The sequence below is a fragment of the Octopus bimaculoides genome, chromosome 16, assembly GCF_001194135.2.
Source record: "Octopus bimaculoides isolate UCB-OBI-ISO-001 chromosome 16, ASM119413v2, whole genome shotgun sequence".
NCBI classification, from domain to species: domain Eukaryota; kingdom Metazoa; phylum Mollusca; class Cephalopoda; order Octopoda; family Octopodidae; genus Octopus; species Octopus bimaculoides.
In genome coordinates, this window is record NC_068996.1 from 55,173,538 (window position 1) to 55,185,210 (window position 11,673).

Consider the following 11,673-nt stretch of genomic DNA (forward strand, 5'->3'; position numbering starts at 1 on the left):
TGCCTCACCACCTCAGCCCAGGTCTTCCTGGGCCTACCTCTTCCACGGGTTCCCTCAACTGTTAGGGTGTGGCACTTTTTCACGCAGCTATCCTCCTCCATTCTCACCACATGTCCATACCAGCGCAATCGTCTCTCTTGCACGCCACAACTGATGCTTCTAATGTTCAGCTTTTCTCTCAAGATACTTACACTCTGACGGGTATTCACATTGACATTACACATCCAACGGAGCATACTGGCTTCATTCCTATATATATATATATATATATATATATATAGAGAGAGAGAGAGAGAGAATGAAAATGGCCACACTCCACATCTGATGTGATTCTATAAATCAACTGAGAATTTGAAAGCAGTCTACCATGTTTATATAAGAGTGTACTTTGAGCAAAGTGATGCCTTAAATGAGAAACAGCAGCTAAATCTGTTGCAAATCACACTCTGCCATTGTAAAAGGAAGGTATCCATTGGATAATGTTGTCCTAGATACACTGATTCTGATTAAAAACTAAAAGACAAAGGTCTCAGTTCAATCGGCTTGACCATAGACTTGCAGGGTCAAGGCTGACCTGGTGCAAAAACAACACAGGTGGTTCTGTGTGGTTGCTCAACTTGCTTGAAATAGCAGCCAAAACCTCCTTCAACTAACACTCTAATGTATCACAAAAAAAGAAGAACACATTAATTAATGTACATCTAAATACATACTGCCTGAATATGAAAAGAAATAGGACAGTCATGGCTGGAATGCCTTTTATCATAAGATTGTTTCATTAGGACTGAACTGGTGCTAAATAACATCAACACGTGTGTGTGTTACGAAAAACAAAACACGAAGACAGGTGTGTAAACAACAAACAGGTGTATTAGTTTAACGCTTGGGAAGGTGAGAAAGTCTTTTAAATTTTGAACCTACGCTCTTCTACAAAAAACAAAAGATGAAGACAGGTGAAGGAACAACAAGCAGGTGTATTATTCCGTGTTGCATCAGTGAACAGGTTGCAGCCTCAAAGCGATGAAAATATTTTGACAAGTTAAATTTAAATGTTGAAGTGAATCTAACGATTTTTCTGTGTTTCTTAAATGGCTTATAAACACCTTCCACACTGCAATTGTTTTTGTTTCAGCACATGATCTCAGACCAGGTCACTTGCTATGCAAGTACATCTCTGTTAAATAAATATATATTTACATTAATATTTAGAAGAAGCACCAAAGTGACTCAAGGGTCAGGACTTTCATGCATTGGCACTCATCAAAAGACGAAACTCCCAGCCCTTGAGTCGCTTTGTTGCTTCAGCTAAACACACACACACACACACACACACACATAAAAGTTGATTCATTTGACAAAAAAATTCTTTAGAGCAGTACCCCAGCATGGCTGCAGTCTAATGACTGAAACAAAAAGCTAAAAGATAAACACACACACACACACACACACACACACATGGTAACATGTAGACACATATACTTGCAAGTGAGTGTGTGTGTGTGTGATATACATATATAAATATATAAGATAAATGACAAATGAATAAAATTGTTTTTTATTCATTAAACCCCCAGTGATGTTGAATTGACAGCAGATATTGTTAAGAGGAAATAAAATACTTATAGGATATGAGCATATATTATCGATGCTCTATGGAAATATACCTCTTTATATGATTTGTGTAGAAATATGTATAGCAACAAAACCAATGCAATAGATCAACATACAAGATACACACACCCTCACACACATACATAGTATAATCTTTGAATTCAAAACATTTGGAAAATACCAGGTCATGGTATAGCATAATAAGCAATCTTGGAGCAAAATTGTAAACACATGACAAATTCTTGAGGGGAAAGAGATACAAGACAAAAAAAAAAGACAATATTACCTGATCTCATATTTGTCATAGTTGGAGGAAAATCTAATAGTGTAGGATTATGGGTTGTAACACCAACTTCTATGGAACCAGACCATTTATCTACAAGTTCATCAAGTCGAATCTAAGGAAGTAAAGATTGAAAATGTAAAAACTGAATGTAGTTTGTAACTGAATAAAGTTCTGTTTTTTTTGCATTATGGTATCATAAAATAGACACAAATCATGTTAGGTAGAGGTATAGTTGTTTTTGGTTTCAATCCCACTGTACAGCACCTCAGGCAAGTGTCTTCTGTTATAGCTGTGAACTGCTCAAAGTGTTGTATGGATTTGGTTGACAGAAACTGAAAGAAGCCTATCATACATGTGTGTGTGTGTGTTATTTTCGCCTTGCCTTGATATTGCATGGTACTTATAAATGAGTATCACCATCAATAAGCAGTGTCCTTCATTTCCAGTCTTTTGTGAAAAATATGTCTGGCCATGAAGAAATATTACTTTATTCTTAAACAGGGGAAAAACAACAGTAGAAAATCTGCTTCAACAAATTCCGTCTGACCCATGCAAGCATGGCAAAGTGGACATTAAAACAGTGATGATAATAGTTAACAAAATCAGGGAATATATTTTTTATTTAGGTTGCTGTATTATATGGAGATCATTCAATACTGCTGCAAAATCCTTTCTGAGATTCTTCCTTACCTTTGAACCACAAGCAATATGTGCCATATTATTTGATATATTTGTGTTAAGCCTGTAAATTAAATTAACTGCACAAATTTAATGGATTAAACTTCACTAATCCACTTGCACACAATCACACATACATAACAAACATTCATTATGCTTTCTTACATCTTGTGTGACATAATGCATATTTGAAATTTTTATATTGACACAAATCAATGTGTGCGTGTGTGTGTGTGTTATTACTTTCTTTTTTTGTTGCTTTTGAAGGGAGCGGAGAGAATGGACAATTAAAATGACCCACGTATTTGACTGGTACTTTATTGTAGCATCTTCAGACATTGAAAGAAAGTTGGCTTTGGTAGTATTTGCACTCAGTCTGTAACTAAACACTTTAACTGATGCTCCACATCAGTGCAGTGGATTCTGCCAATACACTGATGTAACCAGAACAGACTGTATTCACAATATTATTATTATCTCCTATGAGAACCAGAATAATTGCCAGAATAACTGGGTATGAAATACAAAATCCAGAAAACGCTTATACTATGAATACCAATAACCAGGCATGTGCCATCAGTAATTACTCAGGGTAGGCAGTAGATAAAAGGATAGTCACTATCCATTGCTGGAAAGGGGTAAAAATGGAAATGAGCTAAAACTGAAGGAAAAAACAAAAAAAAAATAAGTGAAACACAGGCGCACAATTGAATTGAAAGCAGAGTTATTTCTACCTTTATAACATGTAAAGAAAATGGTGTTGTAGGAGTGTATGTAGAATGTGTACTACAGCAGTACTATGCATAGCTTAAATACTGAGATTGAAAAGCAGGGTAAAATTATGCCTACCTTATCTTAAAAAAGATAGAATATTTTGTATTATATGCAGAGTAATCAGAGCAACCTTCATAATTTTATTGAATTAGGTGCATATTTTGCCATAAAAGGAAAATGTTGCTATCAATCTATTTTATTCAAGGTAGGCATTGCCTACCTTGCATACCTAGGTGGCATGTCCCTGCCAATAACAGAATTACTCCATGGCTTTCACACAAATACAGACAAGTGCTATAAGAATGAAGTTGAGTAGGAGACTCAATCCACCTACACCTGGGTGTCTCTGGTTTGGTTTTTTGCTCCTTCTGACCAGTCTTGAAAACTGTGAAAGATCAAGATCATGTACAGCAGCCCCTCCCCCTTGACTAAAAGCTTAAAGAAAGTCCTTATGTAAAAATAAGGGCTAATTTTTGTAAGGGATGAGGGTTGATCAATTGAAACAATACAAATCTGATAATTAATCTAATTTATAATTGGAAGAAAAATAAGAACAGGTGATTGATGGAATTTGAAACCCAAATATTGAGGGATCCAAGACAAATACAGTAAGCCAACTGGACATGGCACCTAGCTGTTTAGATTGTTCTTAACAGCTCTACTGCTCTGAGGGAACTCATAAAGTGACTTGTCCACCTGCTAAAAACAATAGCTAAACACCCCTTGAAGCCCAATGTGTTGCGTCTTGAAAAGACAGCAACACATTTGATAATATAGTTTTAGGTATGCAATGTTCAGAAGAAGGACTAGATGGTCATTATTGGAACACCTCTGATCATGGGACAGCTCACTCTGAGCTGACCAAGATCTAAACAACCTCTCTAATGATTAAGGAAAATAAAAACCAAAACGAAAATTCTTACCTCAAAAATTTCATCATCTTTTATTGGTCTGTTTGTCATAACCACACCATTGTTGAACTCGTCCAACGGTCTCGTTCTTTCCGCTGTTCGTCTGCCATTGGTCAACTTCACAAGTCCACCGCACTTTTCATGGAACACTAGTCTTTCATTGGAACGTAAAGTCTGAGCATCTCCTCCTCCTCCACCACCCGCTCCCCCTCCTCCTCCTCCACCGCCGCCACCACCCCCAGCACCACCCCCATTTCCATTATTGTTTCCACTGCTACCAGCAGCACCGGCTGCACTATTACCACCATTGCTACCGCCACTACCACCACCGCCGCTGCTGCTAGCTCCTCCTCCTCCTGCACCTCCTATCAGAAGGTTCACCGACACAGGTACGTTGTTTGATGTTGTGCTGGCATTGTCGTTAAGTGCACTGTTAAAGTTTGGCTCCATAACAACTGCTGAACTGTTGCCAGTGGCTTGACTTAAATTACTGGCGACTTGATTAGATAACACTGCCAAATATTCATTGGCAATTTCATTAACGATATTGCTATTGAAGGCTGGATAGTGGTGGAGAAAATGGAAGGAAGAAAAGAGAAAAAGAAAAAAAAAAGGATACTTGTTAAGTTGAAGAATTATATGGTTGGTGAACGATGCAGAGAATAATTTAATGACTAATGCAGTGAACAATGTGGTGAAGGTGAACAATGTAGTTAATGTTATAGTGAACATATGATGAACAATGTAAATAATGTAGTGGATGATGTAGGCAGCAATGAAGTGAACAATTGAGCAATATAGTTAATGAACAATATAATTAATTATATAGAGTGTAGTGAATTGATGCAATTAAAGACGTGATGGACAGTATATCGAGTAGCAGAGCAATGAAGAATAATATATTGGGTCATCCCATAAATAATGCAGTTTTTTTTTATATTTCTTTAATTTTTCAAAATTAAAATAAACACAGTCCTTTTTAAAATCTAGAATATACTCTCCTTCATTTTCTACAATGCTCTTCCATCTATCTGGTAGACTTGCAAGGCCCCTTTTCCAAAATTCACTTGTCTGTGATGAAAAATACTCTTTTAGTATTGTTCTGACTTTGTCTACAGAATTCATATTTTTTCCGTCCAAATGATTTGGAAGACTGCAGAATAAATGATACTCAGATGGGGCATCATTTCCCATTCAAACTGCTCCAGCCTTTGGAATGTAATTTTTGCTCTATGTGGCCAAACATTAATCCTGTTGTAAGAACACCTTTTGTCTTGAAACCAAGGATGATCATTTTTCTTCTAGCGCTGACTTAAGCCACTCAAACTGCTCACAGTAGATCTCCTTTGTTATCGGTTGGTTTGGGTTTAAAAGTTCAAAGTGGACTAAACCTTTCATATCTCACCAAACAGATAACAACACCTTACGTGGGTGAAGACCTTCTTTAGCCTGGGATGCCAGTGTTTCTTCTTTCTTTACCCACTATCTTCAGTGCTTGACATTTTTATAGAGAACCCATTTCTCATCACAAGTCACTATTTGGTCTAAAAAAGGCTCATTTGTGAGATGTGACAGCAAAGAAGAGAACACATTCACTCTCTGCACACAATTAGACTTGGAAAAGTTATGAGGAACCCATTGACCCAATTTACTGACTTTTCCAATGGCACGCTGGTGTTGATGAGTGGTTGAATGACCAAATCCAAGCTTCTCTGCTGGTTCTTCAGGATTTTGTTCCACCAGGGTTTGCAGGATGTCCTTGTTGCACTCTACAGATCTTCCACGACGAAATTCCTAGAACCACTGTTGACATTGGCTTATGCTTATTGTCTGATCCCCATATACTGCATTAATATTCCTTGCACTTCCATTCCATTATTGTCTTTATTGAATTCATAAAGCAAAATATGCCAAATATGCTCCTTAGTCACTTCCATTATAGCTTTGAAAAAATAACTGTTAAAATCGAACTGCACTCTTCAAAACTTGCACTAAGAATAAGTACAAGATAAAATTACTACCTGCTTTTATAGCAAGTTGATGCGGGTAGTTTATCCCGCCCCCTTCCGACTTTTCATGCAATTGAAAAAATTGTATTATCTATGAGATAACCCAATAATTAACAATGCAGTTAACGATGTCGAGGACAGTTTGATTAATAGTGCAATGAACAAAGCAACTAATGACATAGAAAACGCTACAATTAACAGTGTACTTAATGATTCAGATAATGAGGTAGTGAGCAATATGGTTAAAAATGTAGTGAATGTTGTAGTTAATTATGCAGCGAACAGTATAATTAGCAATATAATGAATACTACAATGAACAATGTAGTTAATGATGTAATAAACAAGAAAGTTAACAGTACAGTAAATGATGCAGTGAACAATGTTATTGATGGTGTACAGAACAATATACATTACAGTTCATTAAAAATTCAAACAATAACAATAAACGTAAAACATTTTTGTTTAAAAACTGATTTCTTTCGAATAATGTAGATTAAATTTTGTAGAGAAAATGATGTAATGGATTGAATTAACTTGCATTAATTATTGGTACTTATAAAAAGAGAACAACCATTCTGGTGAGTAAGATATTGAACTACCAGTTCTTAATTCAAGAATACAAATTCTCTGCAAGTATTTCATTTTGTAACTTGAACACACTATTCCTGCATTGTTTCAGTTACAGATAGGTAAATATGTATCTTAGATTATCTGAGAATACCAACAAAATTGATATATTTATTTCTTACCTGCTTAATGCCATAGAAATCAATGTAAAGTGCTATTCCTTAAAAGTTCCACTCCAACCCCTTTTAGAGCAGATGAAATATCAAAACTTTCTACTTATTTTTTAATGACTTTGAAAATGGAAAGTGATCCTAACAGAGTTTGACTATGGCTCCAAGTGATAAACTGCTATCCATTAAAAAGTGATAATGCAGGGCTTGAAAGGGCTCTTTAACGTTGCTGAGAACATGACAACGTCTATGGTGCTGGTGCCAAGAAGGAAAAAAGGCACTCAATACACTCTGTAAAGTTTGGTGTTAAGAATGGTTATACAACCAAAAAACAAGGACAGAACAGAGACATTGGAGCAAGAAGTTGTTATCCAATGTATCAGATTCTGTTGAACAATCCAAACCATACCAATATAGAAAATGGATGTAAAATGATGTTATGCATTTAGTTCAATGCATTACTGATTAATTTCAATATCAATCCTTGATATTTTTATAATAAATTTTACGAACTTTGCTACAATGCAAGAAAAACTGCCAGCAGAGGCAATAAAGTGTTTTTCCTCTCACCATGCAAAGAAAACTCTGTATGAACCACAAGTAAACTGATGGGGATGGTAGTGGGATAATACTTGAAGAATGAAAGGAATGAGATAAACCCGATTGCTATTTGATATGTAACAATGTGTACAAAAGACAACAGAGATGAGGGGAGAGCATGGCTAGGCATTAAAGTTCTTAAAAAAGGCACTCTGCTGTCATGCAACACAAATGAATGCTGACAGGAGGTCAGTAAATAAAACGCAGGAGGGAGTTTGTCAGAAGATCTCAAGATGGTGATGCTACTCAGATGAAATGATGCAGACCCATCCAACCCATGAAGGCAAAAAATCCTATGACAAGGGTGAAGGAAATATGGATAAAATATACCAATAAACCTACAATCACTCATTAAATTTGTTTAAAATTTCTAACTTTTATTTAACCCTTTTAGCATTCAAATTTCTGTGTCAAATGTAACATTTATTTATTCATATTGATTTGAATTAATCATGCATCACCTTGTAGCTTTGAGATTTCAATGACGTGATTGTTTTCATTTTTAGAATAATGTTGTAGGGTAGGTATGAGAGGCCAGATCTGGCTAGTTTGAAGATAATACAGGTAGATTATTTTGGCTGGATATGACTGGTTTAAATGCTAATGGGTTAATAGTAATTTCCAAAAACATTTAAGAAAAATAGTTTTCTTTGGAAAATAATTACCAAGATTGGAACTATGCAACATATTAATAAAAGTGGGGGTAATTTGACCTACTTTACTGAAACCAGAGGGACATAAATCCAAGTGTGATCCAAGCATATTTTAAATTCACAATATGGAGAGAAAGAATTAAAAATCAAATGACATTTAGCCTGGCACTCTACCATCTCTTTATGAATGTTTTTATTGTTTTTTTTTTATAATTCAAAATATCCTTAAGTTATATTTTACCGTTTTGTCTGATGCTTTCATCCATTATAGTAACTTGAGCACATTTTCCATACATGTCCACAACTGCATACACTTTGTTTGGAATGCCGGTAGCTGCTGGACCATGGTCTACATCATTGATGAAGAAATGCAGAGCACCATAATCAGTACGCAGCACTCCAATACGGTCTCCTTCTGAAAGAATGTCCAAATCACAGCCATATTCTTCGTTTAATGAGTGGCCATTTTTCAGAATGCTGTTGCCAGACATAACCCATGTTCCTTCACGAAATGATGAAGCACTGACTGGAAAATTTAAAGTTGTAGGATCACAGGTAGTAACACCCATTTCTATTGAACCACTCCATGCGTAAACCTGAAGAAAATAATTGAAGAAGACTAAAATACACAACCAAAAAATATTTTAGGAGAAACATTTACAAGCAAAGAAATGAAAGAATATTTTAATCATCAATATATATAAAGGAATGGTTGAGACAATCAGGGAATGGACAATAAACAGAGAATTTGGTAGTTCAAATCCCAAAACTGCTACTGTTGTATCTGTAGTTAAGACATTTAATGTGGTAGGGTTAATATTATTTTCAAGCTGTTAAGAGTTTGCGGTTTTAAGCATTCTGATTGACTCCCATCTCTCCTTCCCGGCTCATATTTTTACCTGAAGATGTTCAAGGTGAGTATCAATTGCATCAATCTCACCAGTTTAGGAGTATTGTCATTTCTCTTTTGGCCAATTTAAAAAATAAAGAAGAAAAAAATCTAAAAAATACACTTTGACTTGCAAATGTCCCAGTCTACCTAGCTGTAAATAGGTCCTACAAAATTAAAATATCAGTAATGTAAGCAGCTGTAACACTGGTGACTGTTTTATTAGCTTGTGGATCTAGGTTTAACTTCTGCTTTGGTTGTAGCCACTGATCATGTTGTAAGTTATAAGGGCTGACTGAAAGATGCAACTAAACCTGAAAATTGAAATTAATTGTTTGGCAATGCACACATTGAATAAGGTACTAAAATTTGACTGCTTTTATGCTTGTCTTCACCTATGGTCATGAAAGTTGGGTAACAACCAAAAGAGTATGATCACAAATGTAAGCAGCTGAAATGGGGTTCTTTTGAAAGATCTCTGGAGTACATAAGTAAGAAACTAAGGAGTCTCTCCTGGTCAAGTTGCTATTTCTCCACAGTGAGGGAACACAACTCTGGTACAATGGACACGTGATTAGAATGTGGCAAGAAAGAATCACAAGACAGATTCTTCAAGCTGAGCTAACTGGCAGGAAACTTAGGAGTAGACCAAGAAGTCTTAGCTGGTCACACTTGGGAATCCAGCCAGCAAAACTAATGATGGGTGTTCCTGATAGGACCATATCTCTTTTAATATCCTGACTTGAAGTATAATAACAGTTTGTTCATCTAATCACTTAACCTAGTTGTCACCTACATGTGTGTGAGTGTCTGTGTGTGTGTGTGTGTGTGCACGTGTGCTAGCTGAAATAGACAAACACATTCTGACCAGTGAGATTAACCTCTCAGTTTCTTATTGACAAGAAAAGTAAAAAATAGTGTAACTTGATCCTTGAGCCTTTTATGGAAAAATGTTAATAGGATATTATCCTACAAACACATTGGGGTTTTGATTTTAGACATGTAAATACAAACAACCAGCTGACACAGAAAATATGACAAAGAAATGAAACTCAGAGGAAGAAGTTAAGAATGACCAAACTGAAATAAGACAGGTGTCTGAAATATAAATGTCAGGTCAATAGATTTTTTTTCTCTCTCTCAAGGAAAGCATCTCCTGTGAAGAATATAATCATTTGACATTAAAAAAAAATAGCTGGTGACCTCAGGATAAGAGCTAGATAGAACAGAAATAAGACAAACTGAAGAAAGAATGTAAGGAAACTGAAAGATTCCTCTAACATTTGTGACTGCTAACTTCCAAGAATTACTGGACAATATGATGAGCAGGAGGAAAGGATAAAGAATTATGACAATGCAGTCTTCTTTCTCAAAGGAGGTTCCATGGATGTCTTAATAAAATACAACAAAAATTTAGTTTATGAAACAAATGCTATTTCTCATTTTTAAAATAAGTTATTTGGATTTTTATAACAAATTTTGTTTCATTTAATGTTGTTAAAATTAGGGCGGTGTAACTGAAACAGGGTCTCAGACAGGCAGAGACTGAAGAAGTGCTATAGTACAGTGAACCATAAATACTTTTTCTACTGTATTGACAGGATTGGAGAGGATTAGAAAAAATGAAAGGAAGAAGAGGAGGCAGGAACAATAGAAGAGAAGCTAGATATAAATATATCTAGTGAGAGAGAGGAAACTGTGTAAGTAAACAGTTTGCCAAAGTCATGAGCATTAGAAGTATGAGGTTTTTTGAATTGATTCTGAAACAAATCAATCTTGTTTGATTTTTCTCTTCAAGGAAGAGATAAAGAGACAACAGACATTTGTTTACTGAAGTTGCACAATGTTGGCAAAAAACTTCAATTAGGTTTATCCATATATCATCATTTAACATCTGTTTTCCATGCTGGTGTAGGTTGGACAGTTTGACAGGGCCCAACAGGCCTAAAGCCAAGTCAAGAGAAGATGAAAGAGAGATAAGGAGAGTTAACACAAGAAATCAAAGTCAATGGCAAAACACTGAAACTGAGAAGCAGTGGTAAGGGGATGCTAAAGATATGACATAGTTAATAGCACCGTGCAAGCAACACATGCACTCTTCTGTTCATCACACCTATAACCACAGTTTAAGTAGAACAAACTTGACAAACACAACAGGAGTGGGGGACAAAGCAGAACATTTTACGGCCTTCGTTGACATGGAGAAAGCCGTTGACAGGGTCCTCCGATCCCTTATCTGGTGGTCAATGAGGAAACTAGGGATAGAAGAATGGTTAGTGAGAGCTGTGCGAGCCATGTACAGAGATGCTGCCAGTAAGGTGAGGGTTGGAAATGAGTACAGTAATGAATTCCGGGTAGAGATAGGGGTCCACCAAGGTTCCGTCCTCAGCCCCCTCCTATTTATCATAGTCCTCCAGGCGATCACAGAGGAATTCAAGACAGGTTGCCCCTGGGAGTTCCTCTATGCTGATGACCTTGCACTAATTGCGGAGTCACTATCAGAACTAGAGGAGAAGTTTCAGGT

At 36.1% G+C, this 11,673-nt stretch overlaps 1 protein-coding gene across 2 annotated transcripts in view; it reads right to left on the bottom strand.

The window, feature by feature from the left end:
• Positions 1-11,673, bottom strand: part of LOC106871179 (neuralized-like protein 4) — a 93,667-nt gene that overhangs the window by 68,121 nt on the left and 13,873 nt on the right. For both annotated transcript variants that reach the window (XM_052973785.1, XM_052973784.1), the window contains exons 2-4: positions 8,502-8,856; positions 4,273-4,820; positions 1,898-2,009 (exon numbers count right to left, since the gene is read on the bottom strand). In XM_052973785.1, the coding sequence (XP_052829745.1) occupies positions 1,898-2,009; positions 4,273-4,820; positions 8,502-8,856 (1,015 nt within the window). The remainder of the gene's footprint in view (positions 1-1,897; positions 2,010-4,272; positions 4,821-8,501; positions 8,857-11,673) is intronic.